This window comes from Chlorocebus sabaeus, chromosome 22 (assembly GCF_047675955.1).
Source record: "Chlorocebus sabaeus isolate Y175 chromosome 22, mChlSab1.0.hap1, whole genome shotgun sequence".
NCBI classification, from domain to species: Eukaryota; Metazoa; Chordata; class Mammalia; order Primates; family Cercopithecidae; genus Chlorocebus; species Chlorocebus sabaeus.
This window is the reverse complement of record NC_132925.1, coordinates 22,353,831-22,375,293: the sequence shown is the minus strand read 5'-3', so window position 1 is coordinate 22,375,293 and position 21,463 is coordinate 22,353,831. Positions and strand designations below refer to the sequence as shown.

At 35.1% G+C, this 21,463-nt stretch overlaps 1 protein-coding gene across 1 annotated transcript in view; it reads right to left on the bottom strand.

The window, feature by feature from the left end:
* The window catches only part of ZPLD1 (zona pellucida like domain containing 1), a 42,029-nt gene that overhangs the window by 7,040 nt on the left and 13,526 nt on the right, over positions 1-21,463 (bottom strand). Inside the window, exons 3-9 of the mRNA XM_073009609.1 lie at positions 17,202-17,422; positions 13,910-14,091; positions 12,454-12,526; positions 7,894-7,991; positions 6,363-6,443; positions 1,488-1,659; positions 125-233 (exon numbers count right to left, since the gene is read on the bottom strand). Coding sequence (XP_072865710.1) covers positions 125-233; positions 1,488-1,659; positions 6,363-6,443; positions 7,894-7,991; positions 12,454-12,526; positions 13,910-14,091; positions 17,202-17,422 — 936 coding nt within the window. The remainder of the gene's footprint in view (positions 1-124; positions 234-1,487; positions 1,660-6,362; positions 6,444-7,893; positions 7,992-12,453; positions 12,527-13,909; positions 14,092-17,201; positions 17,423-21,463) is intronic.

Genomic DNA, 21,463 nt, shown 5'->3' with positions numbered 1-21,463 from the left:
CAGTTTATCTTGTCTCACAGTTAATTAGTGCTGTTTAGGAACCACTTTGAGTTCTTGTTGGAAGACAAGTAAGAGGCATTTTGGAACCGTCTATTACTACATACAGAGGGAGGAGCACGCTTACCACTCCGAGTAATGATGGGACCAGCAGAGAGTACCGCACTGCCAGAAGAGCTCTGGGGGCTCCAAGTCGTCCTCCTCCCAGCATCTCTCCTTTCTCTGTGGCTGCAAATCTGAGGTGTTAATGAAAACAAATGAAATTCCACACCAGCACAGAATTGTTTCTTTATGGCCATTTGGAAAGCAGATTCTTTTGGAAGAGATACCACATGTTTAATTTTATTCATTTCCTTCTGTGCATTTATTTAATTACTTTGCATGTAACTGCTACAGTGTTTCTTACCCTGGCTTGGGCCACATTTCTTATTTCCTCCCTCTGTAATTGTGCACTGCCTCATTAATTTACATAGCTCAATGGCTCTCTTGAAAAAGTGCTGTGTTTATCAAACTTTTCTACTTTTATTTCTCTCAAGCCTTTAATAAATCCTTCCTGGAAATGTTGGTCAGCATGGACTCAAGGTAATGTGGACTCCCCATTTACCCCTATCTGACATTGCTTATTAGTCCGAAGGGATCAATGAGTATGAAGAAATAGCTTCCCATTTATGCATGAATTGAACATAAATATAAACATATTAATGGTATTTCAAATTAAAAAGGGGCCTGCGTTTGTCTCAGGTTAATAATGATGTGACCCTAGAGAGCCAGTCAGAATAGAATTTTTTAATTCACTACTAAATGGATCTTTATTTTAATGGTGACTGTACGCAATTCAGATGCACACCTTTCACTGCTTTTAGCCTTTAATCTCAGTGATTTCCCGACCATCTGACCACAATCTACCTTTCCAGCTCCAGCCCAGTGTGCTCCCCGGGTTTTCCAAGCATCTCTACTCTGCTCCACAACCCTCCTGAAGAACTAGAAGCTCTCTGATCACATTAATTTATGTGTCTGTGTCTTTGACCATCGTTTGTCCAGCAATGTCTCTCACAGTCTTGATTTTGGTTCTTTGGGGTTCAGTCCTCTTCAAAGTAACAGCTGGAGTTCATCTCCACCAATCCTCTCAACCTCTCCTGATTTAACTCTCTTGTAATGGTGAATACTGCCTATTACTACAACCCATATATTTGTCTGCCTTTGCACCATAAGATTTTTGTCTTGCTTTCTTCTGTAACTAGCTCATGATCCTAAAGGATAATCTAATTAAATTCAGAATTTGTGCATGCCTCATCTATGTATCCTCAGTATAATGCTTGGCACAAAGTAGGATATTTAGCAGATCTTTACTAGACAAATGAATAAATCCTACTTCAAACTATTTGACCTAACACCTATCCACTTTCCAAGCAGAAATTAGTTTCTGACATTTGATAAACTTTCAGCTTAGATCCATTCAACAATTTAGAATGAAGTTCTTCAAAACATACCGGCATAAGGAAGGGGCAGTCATCTGCTCTACAGAGCTTGGTAACACAGTGCAAGAAGACAGTGGACATTTTCTGATTCTTGTGTTTCACAAATCGGAACACTTCAAATGAAAACCGGCCCCGCTGGCTTCGGCCATTCTCAATGACGGTGGTCTGAGGATCCTTGTCACAGCTAAATTTTAGGGAATGTGAAAACAGGACATCACTGGGAAGTATCAACCTACTGAGACTTGTAAATTAATTTCTACCGTATTAAGGATCCGCCATTACATTAAGAGCTAACAGAACCATGTCACGTTACAGACATTTAATCATAGTATAAGCTACTTCAACAGATATGACAATAAAACCTGGATCATAAAATTTAAACAGATCAGCTTCTGATTGCAATAATAGCTAGAAGAATTATACTTTCATATAGTTCCAAAATCCAAACAATTTAAAATATATAGAAACCTGCCAGAGGTGATCTCACGTCTTTTCATTCTCATTTATTTTCACATCATTCCCAGGGTTTATGAAAATAGAAACAGAAGCAATGTATTCTTACTGTCCTCCCTCCGTAAATATGTGATAGCATATTGTCTACACTATGTTGTACCTCGCTTTTTAAAGATTTAGCAGTGTTAGAGATCTTTTCGTATCAACATTTAGAGAGCTTCCTCATTTTCTTCCACAGCTGTATAGTATTTCATCATGGACATGTTTCAGAGTTTATTTAATCGGTTTCCTATTTATGTACATGCATTGTTTTTAATCTTTTGCTTTTTTGAAATGAAGTAATAATGAATAGCCTTATGATATATCATGTTGAACATGTGCAGGATTATCTACAGAATACATCCATATATCAGAATACATCATTTAATAGATATTGTCAAATTGCCCTATATAAATATTGTTCAATTTTGGACTTCACAAGCCATATATGAAAACAATGCTTACTTCTCCAGAGCTACATCAGCAAAATGTATGGATAAAACTTTTTATTATTCCCTATTTGAGAGTAAAAATGAACTATCACCCTATAATTTTAACTTATATTTTTCTTATAATTAATGAGTTTGTATATCTTCACATACCTCATAGTCATTTGCTTTTCTTTATCTGAAAATGGTTTATGTCTTTTGACCAAATTCTGTTGTGTTGTTGGCCATTTTCTTTCTGATTCTTATGAGTTCTTTTATGTCTTAAGAAGAGTGGTTACTGGTTGTTATATAAGTTACAAATTGTTTCACTTTGTTATTTGGCTTTGGACATTCCGTGTGTGTGTGTGTGTGTGTGTGTGTGTGTGTGTGTGTGTATGTTCACAGTTTTACTCTTATGTAGTTAAATTTTCAATATGTTATTTTGTGGCTTCTAGTATTTAGACTGAAAATAGTTTCCTTACTCCAAAGTTTTGAGGTATTTCTCTTGTTTTATTCTACCACTTTTAAAGTTGTAGCTTTTACATTTAAATTAATAATCTACTTAGGTTTTATTATGGTGTATTGAGTGAAGTATAGGTCCAATACTATCTTTTATCTTACTGTTATCCATGTCCAACACTGTTTTTAAAAATATACTTATCCCACTGATTTGTGGTTCCACACTCCATCTTACACTCAATTCCTATATGTTTGGGGATCTATTTCTCAGTTTATTGTTCTGTGACTTTTGTCTATGTGTCTAGCCTTGCATAATATCACATTCCTTTAATAATTGTAGACATTTTATTGACTGTGATATCTGATAGAACCGTACTCTGCTCATTTCCATGTTGATTCCCCTCTTATCTTTTTGTATTTGTCATTTATCCCTTTTTTTCTTGATTTGATTAGCTTGTGATTCTCTATTAACTTATTTTTTCAAGGAACCTACTTTTTCTTAACTTCTTCCAGAACATTGATTCATATTTTCATTTTTGATACAAGTCTTATTTATGGGTTTTACAACTTCCAAGTGGTGAGGACTTCCTGGTTTTTGATATTGTTATGAATTGCTGTCTCTCTGTATATAGCTTATTGCCTATGTCATTTAGATTTCCTATATCCTTACTTCCTTACTTACTTGTTGGCCACCAGAAGTAAGTTTTCTAAGGGGTAAAATCTCTAATTTTTTATTGTATTTCTACGTCTTTTTATATTTCCCCTGGTTTCCACTTAATGAAATCTTCAATGTCATCCAGGGCATCAATTCATTATGTCAATGACAGATTTTTTTTTAATTTAGGAAAGTGTTCCTGGATTATATTTTTAAACATGGTGTTCTATTATTTTGACTTTTGGGTGGACAATTCTAATTATGCATATTATATATATATATATAGAATTCCCTTTCTCACCTTTTTATTTCTATCTTACTTAGTCCTCTTTTTATTTTCCTCTATATTTGTTTATTTTTATTTGTATTTCTTATACTTATCTTCCATGTCCCACACTGTTTCTGCTGTGATCTGCACTCCTTTGAATGTTTTCTAATTACGTGTCCCTTCCTCTCATACATTCTTTAGATTTCCATTTATTTTCACTTATACCAGTTTCCTTTTCACATTTCCATAGCCAGGACTTTTACTGTCCTATCCTTACTTACCTAAGTTCTCATAATTCTATCTTCATAACCATGATGCTTTTTGCTTTTTAAAAATGAATGTTGGAATGTATGTATTATATATTCCGTGGCAACAGTTTTCTGGTGAGTTTAATTCATCTTTAAAATTTCTTTTCTGCCATTTTCGATATTTTTCCTGTAGAATATTGGAATACTGCAAGAAATACCTGCATCTGTTTATCATTCAAGTTTGAAAGAGTTGGATTTCCCTAAAGCTAAAACTTTTAGGACCCCTAAGGCAATGTGGAATGGTAAATACCCTTAAGGGTTTCCCCAACTCAAGGGCTCCCTCCTCTGTTTTTCAATAACAATTGTCTTTGAGTATAGCAGAACTGTGCAGCTGACTGAGCTTAAAAGATATTCACGGGTTCTACCACCAGCCCTGGGTTCCTGAGGTTTATTCACCAGCCTCGCCAACAAGGGCAGAGCCCCTGCCTTCCCAGGTGATTCCTTCACCTTTAGAAGGTGTGCTTTTGCTGGCACTTTCTGAGATCTGCCACTTCTGAGGCTCTGAGCATTCTCTACTGTTTCATTCTTCAGATTCCCCAGCCCAGGGGACAGCAGTTTCCATTCAAAGTAGTGCCCTTTTCTTCTAGGTGTGTATTTCTCCTGCTGTTTCTGGGAGCTGACTCCCTTAGGACCCCTCAGCACCCACTTTTCTTCCCTGCCTTCCTTACCACCTCTTCCACACTGCTTTCTACACCATTTTCTCTTGATCTTAACTGTTTTCATCAACACTAACATTTCCTTTAGAATTTCTAGGTTTTCTTTTCCTCCTACATTCACACAAAAGGACATTTGGGAAATTATTTTTCTTTATACATTTCACTCTGAATCGTTTCCAATACGAAAACTGAAAAGATTCAGAACTAAGCTGCTTCTATATTCACACAAGAATTCTGATGATCATATTCCAGATTATTAATATATGAGGATTATAGAAGTTTGGGAAAATAAGAGAAATGTGAAAAAAAATCCATAACCGTACCAAGCATAAATAACCACTGGGAGCCTCTTGCTGTTTCTCCTTACAGTCTTTTCTGTTATATAAATGAAGTTCATTATATATACACAATTATATATTATGATCCTTTTCCTTGATATTTTAATACCTTTAAATGTTAAAGAATCAATTATTTTCAAAGATAGAAATACCAATTAGACAAAAAGGGAGAAGGTAAGAGAAAGCCAAACTTTTTTTTTCTATCTAAGACATAACTCTATATGATTGTAATACCTGTATGGACTCTCAACTTACTGGTTGAGAGTCATTCACCTAGCTATTTCCTTATTGCTGAATATATAATTCGTTCCCATGTTTTACTATTGTAAATATCACTGATAGACCAGAACATCATAAATATTTTAAAATATGTTTTCCAATTTGTAAAGCTAGAATCAAAGAATATGAAACTTTTAAGGCTTTTGATACATACTGACATTTTTTTCCCAAAAATGTTGCCCAAATTAACATTTCCAGAAATAGGCTATGTTAGAATAACAGTTTGACCAGTCATCTTACCCTTGATTAGCCAATAAAGTGTATTCTTTTGGTTTCCCATTACATTACTTCCATCATGTGTCAATAAGCTGCAGTGAGCTGAGCCAACTGCACTTTATAAGCATGATTAGAAGACATTGCTTGACTCTCAAGTCTGTTCGGCTGTCAGATAAAAATGCTGAAAAGGAACTGGGATGATTGAATGGTTTTATGATCAATGTCCTCTTTCCCCAAATGTATATTACATTCACTCTATCACTGTCTATTGGGGAAGGAGGATGAAGTTATTGGCTCTAATAAAAAAAGGAGTGGTAGGTTATATTATAGTTTTATACTAAATACTGATAAATGAACAAAAGTATTTTGGGGTCTAAATTATCCAGACTATTGCTTTAATTTTACTCTCCTTTTGACATATGAGACAGTCTAGCTGCAGATAAATAGTAACCTCTATTGCATTTCTTTTCCTGCAAATAATGTCCTAACTATGCTTTTCCTAAGACAGTGAAATATTCCCATGTCTCCTAAACACAAATAAAACATCTTTGGTGGACCTAACTTAGTTACAACTCTGATTCAACAATAGCCTTATCAGCATTTTGTGTTGAAAACTTCTCTCAACTTTTAAACTTTCAGCTTTATAAGGACTTAAAGTTCAAAATGTAAAACTTGAAATTCAAAAGCTATATTAGTGATTTATAATTTATCTGACTTAGATTTGCCATTTCAGTTATCTACAACTGGGTCATTGGTATCAATACAATACTTAGATAGCTAAGTCTTACCTAAGGAAGAGATCATATCGAATGTCATCATTTGGGTTTCCTGATGGAGTTGTATAGCAATAATCCATTAAAACATTCCATCTGAAAGAATGTAAGCAAACAATCTAGAGTCAGAATTTTTTGGGGGGTATTAGTTACTAATACAAGGGAAGTAAATATTGACAAAATTATTATCTCATGGAATATAATTGTTTATTACCTGTTATTTGCAGAGGTTTATTGTTTATTAAAACTTTCTCTTATTCCATCCTGCTTATTTCACATGCATGCCTGCATCAAAACATCTCAAGTACCCCATAAATATATACACCTACTATGTACCCATACAAGTTTTTAAAAAGTAATAACTTTCTCCTAAACTCAAAGTGTTTAAAAATCTGCACCAAATTGTCAATTTCACATTAAGGGAGTCAAGGCTAATGTCATAAATATTGCGTATAAGACAACTGAATGGTCAAAGTCTGAGAAGTAAACTTTAAAATGAGCTACATAGATGCTTATATGTTCACTGTAAACAATAGTCTTTTGTTTCTAGATATGACTGTCTCTAACAGAATCAGAGAATATTATAATAGCAAATACAGCAAAGGAGTTTAGAGCACAAATTGTATATCAGAATTAGTGATTTGGCGATTGTGGAGTCCCCAATAGACACTGTGTTAGGGAGAAGAAAGCCATGAGGCACATACACATCCACATCCTTCCTCCATAATGTTAGATTTTGCTCACACTTATACATTAGTCCACTCCAACTCTGATGTTATAAAAAAAACTAATCCATGGGAAGTGAATGCCAATGAAATGGAAAAAACTCCTGCATTATTGAAGGACAATTTTAAAGACTCGTACAAGAATAGAAATATTCTTCAGGACAGGAAGAGGGAAAGTAAAGAAGAAAGAAATTTCTGGAGTATACCAATCTCTTCAGGATGCAAAGTTTAAATAATAATACATGAGTAATCCAAAATAGGCCATTTTCACATTACTTTTTTTAATAAGGCAGGGTTAGAGCTTCAGCTTTTGCGTTCTATTTCAGTTTGATTATCTGAATTTTCTTAAGTATCATCCGAAATTTAATCGTTTTTTATAGAGATGTTTCTGGAGATCATTTTATGTAATTTTGACATACTCTTATGCAGAGTCCTTTCATTTTTAAATAAATTCATATTGAAGAGTAACATACATATGGAAAAGCAAGCAAATCAAGTATTCACAGAATGACTACATCTGGTTAATCATCTTTCCGATGAAGAAAGACAACATTTTGGCATCCCAGATCTTCCCATTCCCCCTTCCAAGAACCACCGCCTTCTTTGTGGGAAGACTTGTTATTTTCCGATTAATGACACAACACGAGTGTAACCTCTTAAACTTTGTAATTGGTTATTTCTTTTTAGTAGCATGCCTAAATGGTGTGGCAATGATAATATTTTCAAACTGAGTTTAAAAATGAATGGGCCAACTTTATGACTCATGAGAGTTTGGGCAGTCAAAGTGTTTTGACCTAAAAAAGATAAGAGTTTGAAATTACCTGCCATCCAGATTAGTGGCTTGGACAGCTGCAAATACTTTGGTTTTCAAAGGTAATCCTATACTGGGGATAATTAACTGCTGGTTGTAGGTTGAATCCTAATGACAAAACAATAAAAATTCTATTATTACCTCCCCAACAACAGCACACTTACTACTTAAAACAACAATGTTAGAGAAAAAAAAGAAAAGAAATCAACATAAATCTACATAATCAATCGGAAAAGGATTTACGTGACCCTCTGGTTTCTTGGCAGAACTGTTATTAAGCCATATCCGTGTAACAAATTGATTCTATGCATAAATCTTTTTGTTTCCATAGTTTACCATATATGGTGGCTAATGTTCAGTGTGTCTCAATTATATTCAGTGATCATTAGTTAATATTCAGTTTGGTTAATATTCAATGGTCAATATTTAGTTTACTTAAATTAATATGCCATTTATTTGATTATATTAGAGACTAATATTCAGTTTATTTAAATTACATCTGCTTCAATTTAAGTCCTTTACTATAGACACTGTAGGTCTTATACTTCTGATAATATTTTATTTACTCAAAATCACTTACCTGGCAACTTGAAATTGTTAAAATTTAATTGAAAATCAAAGTAAGACCATTTTAAAGTCACACAAGAACAGAAATTTTCTTCTAGGCACAATAGGAGAAAGTACAGGAGAACTACATTTCTAGAATATATCAATATCTTCAAGATGCAAACTTTAAATAATAATACACGGAAAACCAAAATGAGACATTTACATATTACATTTTGTATAGGGCAAGATTCAGTTTTTGAGACAAACACAGACTCCAGGCTGCTAGAATACATGCCGTATGGTTCCTGCACAAATTCCTTAGAGTCACTCATACAAAGATATCTCAGGACTTCATTTTTACTTTTCTACCCTTATTTTAGACCAATTCTAGAGAGTTTATTTGTATCATTCTCAAACCCACAGTAGATTAAAGCATCGGATTAGAAATTAAGAAGTGGCAGGTATAATTTGATAATTAAGAAAACCAGAAAATATAGAGTGCAAAAAACAAGCCAAAAAAACCCTCCAAATTTACACAGTCATGTAATTTAACGTAGAGGCCAATTGTTTCCCTAAACTTAGTAATTCTGAAGACATTGCTGTTTGGCAGCAAAGAAAAGTTTTTAAGGGTCATTATAAAATCTTAAAATCGTTGGGAAAGACAACATCCCAACCATACTCTCTTTAGAAGGCTTGGAAGAAAGCAACATATTTTGAATTTTATAATTTAAGACAGTAAGAGTTTGGATGCTTCACTTTTGAGGAAAAAAATGTTAATACGGAACGTTTTGTTTCCAAATAAAGTCAAATAAATAAGAGATACACTTAAAAACTGATACTCTTCAGTCTTTTGTTTTCTATATTTTGGTGATAAATGATCACAGCTCCTCTAACCATGTCTGGTAGGTAGTATTTTTATGTAATTATCTTTCAGGCTCTCTTTTCCAACTTCTCCAAGTAACCTACACTTCACTAACTATACAGCCCTTTCATCTTATATTTGAATCAATATTGTCCAGAAGAATGCTTACTTTCTTTACAACATTATATTGCTGAGTCATATGGCAAATGACATATGATCCAGCTGTGGTTTAATTATGAATCATCAATTTTTTCCTACTGAAATTGCTTCTAAGAGGTAATTTTCCGACTTTAATTTGTATGGTGACTTTTATTCATTAGTAATATATTGTCCCTAAAATCAATTATATCCATTTTAATTTTTCTCCAGCATTTAAAAAATGTTCATAATTATAATAACCTTATGTAATATTTGCTGACTCTCCACCCTCTCAGAAGACTCTAACATTGAAGTAGAATTCCAACACACAAAAGCATCCTTACTTTCCATTTCCACAATGAACAAAACTGACATATTTATATTGCACAAAATAATGCCACAGTTCAATTAGTAATCTTCATACATGAAAATCACGTAGTTGATGTCATTGGTTTTTTAAATATAATTTCCCCTCAGTATACTTACTGTATCCCAGAACACACAAAAATAAACTATTGTGCTACATCGAACTGAGTACAACTTTTCCTCTCCAAACAACAAATCAGAAAATGAAAGTAGTAGGGATGTAATATAAAATGTCATCATCCTCAAGGGTTAGAAATAAAAAACTTTCCTTGTGAAACAGGAATTAATGGCTTCGAAGATTATAATATTTTATTTGGAATGCTACAATAAAATGACACCTGGCTAGCTACATGTTAATATTTCAAACAAATAATAAGGATGATTTTGGATCAACTAATGAAAGTGTATCAAAATTTTTTCTAGTGTAACTTACTACTTTTTAGATATCCTGTAACATGGCAAAATACTATGACACTGTGTTAAAAAATTTTTAGGTTGAGGCATTGAAACTCTTCTGTATTATACAGCAATGATGAGCAAATGCCACTTTATATTTATCAAAACCCATAGAATGTACAAGAGGAAGAGTAACCTAAACATAAAATAAATGTCAACTATGAACTTTGGTTAATAATGTATCCATATTGGTTTATTAATTTTAACAAATGTATCACACTAACACAAGATGTAAATAATAGGAAAAAAATGTGTGCAAGGGGAGGGGGTATGTTTGGGAACTCTGTACTTTATAATCAACTTTTCTGTCAAACTAAAACTGCTCTATAACTGATTTAAAATGAGAAGTATTTTGGCACCATCTATTTCACTTGCAGTCTAATACAAAGAATTGGTTACCATATAATTAAAATATTAAGGTTATCATCTGATTATAGGCTTTTTAAGGATTTTAACTTCAGAGATTCTTTGTAGGATTATACCTTGTTAGCAACAGAACTACAGTACCATCTCTAGTGATAAAATAAAGACCTTAATAACAAAGCTTTCCTGAAATCCACACTTCTAAATTTTGATTTTCTGCTATATCAGTGAGAGAATAGTTTAATTTCATAGAAAGTAATAGTATCATTAAATGTCATATGGATATATTTTTCACTTTCTTAGGATCAGGAATTCTCATCTTTGTCTCACTCGATTATAACAAATAATATTAAATCCAACTAGTAAAAAAAAAAAAAAAACAAAAAATCCAACTAGTGATCTCAACTCTACCTCAGAGAGATTATGCATATCAATTAACAGACAGAAATTTTCCAGTTTAAAGTTATATACATATTGTTAACAATAATAAATATCTAGCCATATCAAAAATGAATATTGGTACACGTGAGTATTGTAGAATCAAGTATCTTGGCAGCTTCTCCCTTTCTCTCTCTCTCTCTCTTTTTTTTTTTTTTTTTTTTTTTGAGACTGAGTCTTGCTCTGTCGCCCAGGCTGGAGTGCGGTGGCGCGATCTCGGCTCACTGCAAGCTCCGCCTCCCGGGTTCGCGCCATTTTCCTGCCTCAGCCTCCCAAGTAGTCGGGACTACAGGCCCCCGCCACCATGCCCGGGTAATTTTTTTGTATTTTTAATAGAGATGGTGTCTGACCGTGTTAGCCAGGATGGTCTTGATCCCCTGACCTCGTGATTCGCCTGCCTCAGCCTCCCATAGTGCTGGGATTACAGGCATGAGCCACCGCGCCCAGCCGACAGCTTCTCTTTGCAGAAGGAAGTTCAGAAACGACAGAAAGGCAATCTTGATTCTAACACATTTTAATTTGTTGTTTAGAACTCTGTGGTGTCAGACTACAAACTTATAAACATGATTTTTTTAAATGCCTTTGGAAAATGTCCTACTACAATATTTATAGCTCATTATATTCAAAGTATAAAGCACTGACTTTTAAATCAGTTGCATGAATTATAACTCGGTGCCATGATGACATGAATAATAATGTAAAAATCCGATTCATAATTTACAAAAATGTTGGTTGATAGATTGAAAAATTGATATTTAAATCAGGCATTTAAAATGTATGAATAAAAATTTTTAATCAACATGAAAATATCATTTAGGGGATTAATGTTAGAGTTATAAATAGAATCCATGTATTTTTCACGTTTTGCTGCCACTGTCGATATTTACATGACAAAAATTTAGATAATGCTGTGTAGTCAATCCAAATTATTTCAGATGTGATAGAATTGTCATCAGCCAAAACCCATATCGAAAATATTAACACATTCATCACCAAGGATGCCGCCAAGGCAAACACCGTTTGTACTGTTAAAATCTTTGCATCACACATAAAAAATAATTTCCTAAATCTTGAAGCTAACTGTAGCTACTCACACACCCCTACCTAAATAAACAAATAAATACCTGTAAATGTAGATAGACATTTGAAGTAATTATTTAAAATCACACTTATGATATAAAATTTAAATCATTTATCAACTTTTAGAAAATTTAATGGAGATGTTATTATACCTTTATCACTAAGATATATGAAAATGGTAGCAAAAATAGATAAATGTTACCAAGGCATAACAGGGTTAATGTGGCTTTCAGTAGATTTTTATGTAAAAAGCCATTCACATAAATGACTCCTCACAACAGTGAAAGAGAAAATAACATCCTTCACCCATCAACTTACGTTATAAAGGAGCAGGTTCAAAGTGCTGACAAATGTGCCATTGTTCTCTCTCACAGAAATAGCAGCTGAGGACCTAAAACACATTTAGAAAAAGGAAAGCACTCATGAGATTTTAAAGTAAAAGTGATACCTGGATGTTAGATTTAAAGCACTAAAACTCCCGAATAATTCTGACATACTGTTAATTATGCTTGAATTTGCTATACTGTTTAAATCTCTGAACAGAGAAAATAATAAAAAAGCAAGAGGGAACAAGTAAAGACAAGCTATTCTTCATGATCATTTTATTTTTAAAGCAATCTTTTTTGTGTGTTTTGCATTAGTTTTAAGAGATTTGGCAAATAAGGGCTTGAATCTGATGCAAATACACTTTCATCAATTCCATTGCAATAGAAGTTTCATGAGATCAGGGAATTTGTTTTACTTTGTTCATTGCTAGAACATTGGATGGTAAATAGGTAAGTGATAAACTGAATAACCAGTGAATTTCCATGGAATTGAAGCTCAGGAATGTGTTCAGTGTGGGGAGTAGGGGGCAGAGTGAGAGACGCTTCCCTGTACACCCATATTCTTTTGACTCAAAGCCTTTCCTTTCTCATTTTCCACATCAAAGTCTTGCTTCTGTCCAAGGTACTTATCATCACTGTGCTATTAAAACCAGCTATGAATATTTTTTCATGGAAGTAGAATGTGGCCTCCACATTTCCTCATAACTAAGATTAAGCAATAACTAAGACTTCATAATAGCAAATCCTAAAATTGGAGAAAGCATTCACTTAATCATCCCATTTTGTCAAAAATATTCAACAAATCCACGTGATTATATTGGAATATGGACATAGCCCTCTCTGGGAGTATGTGCTTTGGAAATAATGAATATATGAAGATAAACAAAAGGCTACACCCTCAGTCCATATTTGGAGCTCCTTGACTATATGCCATGCCATGTTTCTGGGAGAATCATGAGCACCCATGCAGGTGACAGCTCAACAGAGGGATGGAGATCCCAGAATCTGGGGTAGAAGAGCCCAGCAGTGAAAGCATATGGCCGAGACAGAAGCCAACCAAAATTCAGCAATGTAGTTACCAAATGTCATACACACTGGAGACACCACAGGGCCTTCAGGGCCATGAAACACCCAAGGCTCTTGGGCAAAGGGAGTGAAGAGAATCCAAGGCAGACAACTGGCTAGTTTGAGTCAGCTTAATTTGGGGGAAAAAACGGTTTGGGTCTGTTATGGATCATAACAATTAGAGATAGGTAGATAGATAGATACATAGATAATGATAGATAAACAGATAGAGATAAATTTATTAGTCACGATATGCTTCCCATTACATTGTCTGAACTTAACTATTTTCAATAAATCCTGCTATCTTTCTAAGTCCCTGAAAGATATGAAACGACTGAAGCAAGAATGCCATATGAGAAAGCAAGAATAAAATGCAAACTTACGAAGCAAGCTGGGTATTATTAACCAGGTATTCCAATGGATAACTACAACTAAATTTGTAAAGAAGCCCAGGTAGATAGCTGATGATTGTTGGTGGGTCTGGAGTATCAATATATCCTGAAATATTTCCTATTTGCACTGAAGTTGCATTTCCATAAGCACTGACTCCAGGAATTGTGGATACCTGTTAGAATGTTAGATTAGTTTAATGATTAAATGGCTATATATACGTCTAGGCACCTCATATGCAAAATAAAACATTAAGCAAGATCAACTATAAAATGAGAAGGTTTTGAAATTGCAAGTTTATAAGTGAGAAATGCGATTTGTAAGTGGCCTGTAAGTAAATGAAACTTCATATTTACCAAAACACTTTACTCATACTTTATAAAAAGAAAGGAGATTATAGGTTCAGACGGTTACAACAAGTAATCTGAAAACACTCATGGATGAAGCCAAAATTCTCTGGCATGGCTGGAAAAAAAAAAAAAAAAAAAAAAAAAAAAAAAAAAAAAAAAAACCCTGTTAATCTGAACCTTTTTCCCTGTTAGCTTCATATCTCCAGGCTCCAACTCTTGAAAATAATGCTGTCACTCTCCCTACTTTCCCGTGATGTATCCTACTCCTCCCCAGGATCTCACCTTCCCTAGGAAATTTCCCTGACTCCCCATATGCAGTGTTGATCTCCATCATATTTGTAGGCAGAGCAAGAGCAGCCTGCTCGCTGGGCAGTTCCCTCAGCCATCACCAACACTCTTTGTGGGCAGGGACCATCTTGTCCACCTTTGCAAAGTCAGCATAGCACAGTGACCAGCATCTTGGGACCCACAAAGGATTTTCAAATAAATGAATGAAGGTCGTAAATTTTCTGAGGACTGATCTTCTCAGGGTCTTCCTGTCTAGTTCATAAGGATACTTATCTACTTCTAGGACAATAGTTTATAGGTGGGTTTTGGGGGTTCATGAACTTTCAGAAGTTATGTAAAAATGTTGTCCATGTGTATTTTCTTGGGTCTGCTTGGCCTTCGTTGAATTCTCCAGTCTTACTAAAATTTAAGATCCACCATTTTAGGAATAATCAATAATTTTTTGACCTTCATAATACCAGAGAGTTCTTCGACCTTGTCCAATACAAGAGGGCACCCAATAAATATTTTAGTAGATACTACTTTATTACTAAGATCTGTGATAATTTTCAACAATAGAGTAAACTTTACGTATGAACCTAACAGCACATGGGTAAAGCTGTGGCAATTATCTAGTTAATTTATAAATGGGATAGGAATCTTTATGAATGAAAGCATCATTATTCCAATCCAGAGACTTAGTAGCCTACCTAATTTTTTTCCCATGCAGGAACGATCTTAGAGCAGTTGCCAAAGCTGATAGCACTTAAGGCAAAAATAAAAGATAAGCAAATCTTCCCCTCATCCCACTATTTGCTTGATTTGATAACTAAACACACCAATTCTGTCTATGAAAATAAAATACATACATATATATACATATATACATATATACATATATATATATATATATATATATATATATATATAGCAATTTTTTTTTTCTGAGACAAAATCTCACTCTGTTACCCAGGCTGGAGTGCAGTCATGCAGTCTCAGCTCACTGCAACCTCCACCTCTTGAGTTCAAGTGATTCTCCTGCCTCAGCCTCCCAAGTAGCTGGGATTAGAGGCACACATCACCAGGCCCAGCTAATTTTTATATTTTTAGCAGAGGTGGGGTTTCACCATGCTGGCCAGACTAGTCCCAAACTCCTGACCTCAGGCGACCTGCCCACCTCGGTCCCCCAAAGTGCTGGGATTACAGGTGTTAGCCACCATGCCCAGCCTAGCAATTTTTATAGCAGACTTATTCAGCTTTTTAAAAAGGTAAACAGCACACACATTGCACACTTTTCCTGGCGTTTCTCCTGAATCGTTTTCTAGGCAGCAGGGCAAGGTGACACATTCAGACAAGAAAGGGAAGGAAAGCCTTCAGGGCATGGTGGGAGATGGGGAAATGCTGCTCATCTCCAGATAGGCTCTTTCCTTCCACACAGAACAGGAACTTGTAATAATCGACCTGCATCACTCCCCCTTAGGCCCACTTCATAACCTCTCTGCACACAACTCAGTTGAATAAACGTTTTTAATAAAAAGAGTCAACAATACTCAGGCTGCAGGCTTGGAAATGGTCATGGGCACAATATTCTAACTGCCCTCTGGGAAAAGATAAAGAAGAAGATTCAAAGAAATCTATTTTCTCTGTCTTCCGTCTCCCACCAAGTCTTAGAAACCCTGGCCTTGGAATAATCAATCCTTTCTCCTTAATACAAAATAATAACCTGCGAAGAGTAAAAGTCAATATCTCCTTCCCTGGGCTAAGTGATCATGTTTATTGTGCTTCCTTTTTTATATTTGCAAATTCACCAATAAGATTATATTTAAATAAGCAAAATAAAAAATAGTACTAAGTGAATTTCAGTGTAACTATTTAACTAATACTCCCGTCAAATCACAATATATTCAATTCTATTAATTTTAATTCACTGGAGAGTCAATTCCTTATTCAACTCTATTTTTGGTGTTCAATGCATTAATAAATAAATGAATGCTACAAACTAGTATTTCTAATTCAGGGTGGAAATGTTTGAAGAGATGTTTCAATTTTCACAATGACTACAGAGAGTGTGCTACTGGGATTTCATGGTAAGACTGGATATGATAAACATTTTGAAATTCAAAGGACAGTCCCACACACTTAAGAATATTATACCAGAAATACTGACAGCCCCTTTTTACAAGGCACTCGTATCGATCATTCAATGGTAAGCATGAAAGAAGATTACAAGCTTCCCATTCTGTCTTTCATCTTTCTTTCCAAATGAGGTCACTGAAACAACAGGCCAAGTGGTTCACCGCCAGACTCACTGGAATAAACATTGTTTGAATGGTCAGACATTTTCTTCTAAAGCCTGAGGAATATGGCTAATGCTAAACTGTAGAGACAGATCCATCAGTGTCACTCACACAAAAAAATGCTGCTTAGAGGGGCACAGCTGACCTCAGGCCCTTTGACTGCCACACTGCTATAAACATAACCATTACTGGAAGATAGAATTGTGTATTTGGGAGTGCATGCCTCAAACAGGCAAAGGAAAGTGATTTGTTCAATTTTATTATTATTTTTTTTTCTTAAGAGACAGATTGGGCTTCTTATTCTTTCATGAAATGGGGAGATTTTTTATTTATGACCCCAGACCTAGCACAAAATATCACACTAATCTTACCACCAAGTTGTTTCCACAGCCCTCCAAGGTGCTGAGATTGATGATAAAAATGACCACCGCTGGAAAGGTGTTGTTATTGATGAACCCTCTGCAGTGGGAGTCCCCATGCCTTCCATTCAGTGCCAGATCTGTTTCCGAATAACCCGAGAAAAGTACCGTGCAAAAATTAATCTTCATCGTAATGGCCTGCACCCCACAATAGACACTGATGTCTCTTTCAGCTGAAATAAAAATATATAAAAAATAAACATAAGTCAGAAAAGCAGAAAGAATCATAAATACCATTAACATCCCACTGATATATTTATTCATCTCCTTTGTCTGTGTAACTCATTTTTATATTTGATACACCATAATCCAATGTGCCAGCTATTAAGTAGACAAGAAAAATAGCCTTTTATTTAGTTACTTAAGGAGAGATCTTTGAGTGTAGAGATTACAATTCACCTCTGTTTCCTTGTGCTTGGTGTCCAGTGGACGTACATTAAGTGTTGATCAAGTATTGCCAAATGACCAGAGAATTGAGTGGAAACAAATCAGGTTACTGAGGAAATTCAGAACGAGAGCAACTGGATTATTCAGATCACTTGTCAAGAGTAGTGAAAATCACTACAAATGATGCATTTTCCCAAGTATAAGGAGAAAACTGTTGAAATCCACCCGAAACCCAATTGTCAAGCACTTTGGTATTTGGTAACCCATCTTACGGGTTGTATAAATAAAAGCCATCCATCAGAATTCAATTTTATTTTGCCTAAATTAAATCACACTAGAGAGAAAGGGAATGAAAAATAGTGTTGATATTATGAACAAAAATGCACAGCTCACTATAAGAAAATTTTGCCAATGACTACGCATGCCTCAGTTTAAAAAAAAAAAAAAATGACCTAAACATGGAAATGTAAAACACAACTTGCATGGTTCTCCATGACTCCGTGGGTTATCTGTGATGGGATCTAGCCCCTGTCTATAGAAGTGAGCACACACACACGGTCTTCATATCTCTAGTTAGTTATTTTTCTACTTGTAATGTAGAAAATGTATAAAGGAAATGGGGAGAGTGGCTGCTAGGTGATTCCCTAGAGGCAGATTATTTTACATTCCTCAGTTCTGGTAACTGCTATGGGTTGAATTATGTCCCCCCCAAAAGAGACATGCTGCAGCCCTAACCCTCAGTACCTTAGGCTTTATTTGGGAAAAGGTTGTTGCAGATTAAATTAGGTAAGATGAGGTAATACTCGGGTAATTACTGAACCCGTAATTCAGTATGACTGGTGTCCTTATAAAATAAACATCCAGTGAAGAGACAGACACACAGGGAGAGACCATGTGAAGGCACAGCATTGGAATGATGCATCTACAAGCCCAGCCACACCCAAGGTGGCTGGCAAACCACTGGAAGCTAGGAGGAGACAAGAAAGGATTCTTCCCAGACTTTCAGAGGGAGCATGGCCCTGCCTGGAGTTTGAACTTCTGGCATCCAGAACTGTGAGCAATAAATTGCTTTCTTTTAAATCACCCAGGACACAAGTTTCCGTTGTCTCAAATCACATTGTTTGTGGTACTTCGTTACAACAGCCCTAGAAAACTAAGAGAGTGACTTTACCATTTTTTATCACCCTGGTATACCAATTAGATAAAGAACCTGAAACAAGTATCAAGCTTTCAACATGTAGAAACAAACAAAAACTGATTCGGCTTTTCAATGGGGAAATGACCTTGATTGTTCAAAAGAGGAAAACCAAACAAAATAACACATATGTTTGGTGAATGATGGTATGTTCACCTAAGCAGTATGTAAATTTCATTCAAGGTTTTTAGCATAGAATTAATTTGCTTAAATAATTCAGTCCTAATCTAACAGTAGAAATGTTCAATAGCATTATCTCTTTAGAGTGTTTATTCTATATACACACTGGGGTTTATTTCTAGCAAAGCAAGTCATATTTGGGGAATGTGAATAAGCAATATGGAAACATCTATGTTTTTTAATAAGTTTAAACTCATTAAAATTACCTATAAAGAAAGATGAAAAATCTTTTTCATGGCCAAAAACCAAAAGGCTAGGTGTTATAGGAAATTCTACACAGTATTTCCTTTGTTGGTGGAAAAATAATGAATTAATTATGAAGTATACTTTGCCAACCTAGCAAATAATAAACACCATTTAAAATTAAGGGGCTATCTCCATAGCCTTCAGCAACATTAACTATTTAAATGCAAAGATAATTTTTAAATGATAGTTTTTTCTAAAATAATACAGTTTATTTTAATAAATGTTGGTGAGTACCTATGAAGTATGTCTTAAATCTACTGATTTTTCTCTATCTACATGCTATTCCTTTGCTCATGCCATCATTATCTCTCCCCTGGAATATTGTACTAGCTTCCTAACTGGTTCCTTTATTTCCAGTCTCAATGTCCTTCAATTAGTACAGCTGTTAATATATTAATCCAATCATGTCATCCTCATGCTCAGATTTTCAACAGCTACTTTTTCCCATAGGCCAAAAGCCCAAATCTTGAACTAGGTGCTCAAGTCTCTCCATAATCTGTTACCTACCCACCTCTGCATGCTCCTCCCTCTCTCTCTCTTCTATCAACCTTGCTCCCTAAATTTGACTCTGAACATTTTTCATGTCTTTAAATGCATCGCCTTGAGTGATAGAAACCAAAAAGTAGTTACCTCCTGGGGTGGGAATTGCCTATAATAGGAGCACGAGAAAAATTGGTGAAAAGATAAAAATGTTCTCTATCTTGATTTGGGTGGAGGTTATATAAGTATATACATGTGCTAACATTTCAAGCAGTACCCTGAAGATTGGCACATCTTATTATATGTAAATTATTCCTCACTAAAGTACTGTGGGCATTTTTAAAAGCATAATACAGGAACACACACAAAGTATGTGCATCAGTGCTCTTTCTTCGTTCGGAATGCTCCACCTACCCCAAAGCTTTGCCGAAGTAACTCCTACTCATTCTTCAGGTTTCAAATTTTATTTACCCAAATACTTGACCTGATCCCAAGTCTAAGGTGTGCCACTCTGTTTTATGCTGTTGTGTTGACTTAGAATCGTATATGTATTTGTATATTTTTCTTAATAAACTGTGAGTCCCAGAGGCAGAAAAGGTTTTATATTAACCAATGTACTCCAGTGAGTAATTAGCTAATTAATCATATAAGGTACTGGAGCAACAGAGTGCACTGAGGATTCAAAACATAGTGGTCATATTCCCAAGCACACGAGTCCTCTCTTATCTTCTAGGGATACATTCCAGGACTCCCAGTGGGTGCCTGAAACCACAGATTATAATGAACCTTATATATAGTATGTTCTTTCCTATACATCGTACCTATGATAAAGTTGATTTTATAAATTAGGCACAGTAAGAAATTAACAATAATACTAATAATGATTATGAGTAAAGTATTATTAAGTAAAATCAGGATTACTTGAACACAGCAAAGCAACGCTGAGACAGCGAATCTGATAACCAAGATGGCTCCTAAGTGACTAGTAGATAGGTAGCAAATGTACCATGGATAAGCTGGACAAAGGAATGACTCACATCCTGGGCAGGATGGAGCTGAATAGCATGAGATTTGTTTACACTACTCATAAGGGCACACAATTTAAAATGTATGAATTGTTTATTTATGGAATTTTCCACTTAATATTTTCTGAACACAGTTGACTGCAGTTAACTGAAACTATGGAAAATGAAACTGCAGATAAAGGGAACTCCTGTATATTACAGTCCCTTAGAGGAGACAGATACATTAGCGTGACAGAAAGATGGACAGAAAGATCACGTGGAGAGCTATGGAGTAGCATAGAATGCCAGCTTTGCCGAGACCAGTTGGTTAGGAATGGCCTCCTGGAGAAGATGGCATTAGCTCAGTCTTGAAGTATCAGTAGGAGGTAGCTAGATAGAGGAGTGAAAATTTTATAACACAGAAGGGACAAATGTGAATAAGGAAATATGCTCAGGCTGCCTGGGAACCAGGTAGTTCCCAGCCATTTGTAATTAAAATGCAAAGGAGGAAATAGCAGGCAATGAGGACATGTGTTAGGCACAGGTGAGATCACAGGGAACCTTTACATATAAAATGGCCTAAGATACCATCTACCTGAATGTCAAATCAAATCCTCAGCTGTGAGAGAGTTCACTACAAATTCACTTTCTGCTTGGTGAAATGGAACAAGTATCATTGCACTCCTTGAGATACCACAAATATACCAAAGTGAATACCTATT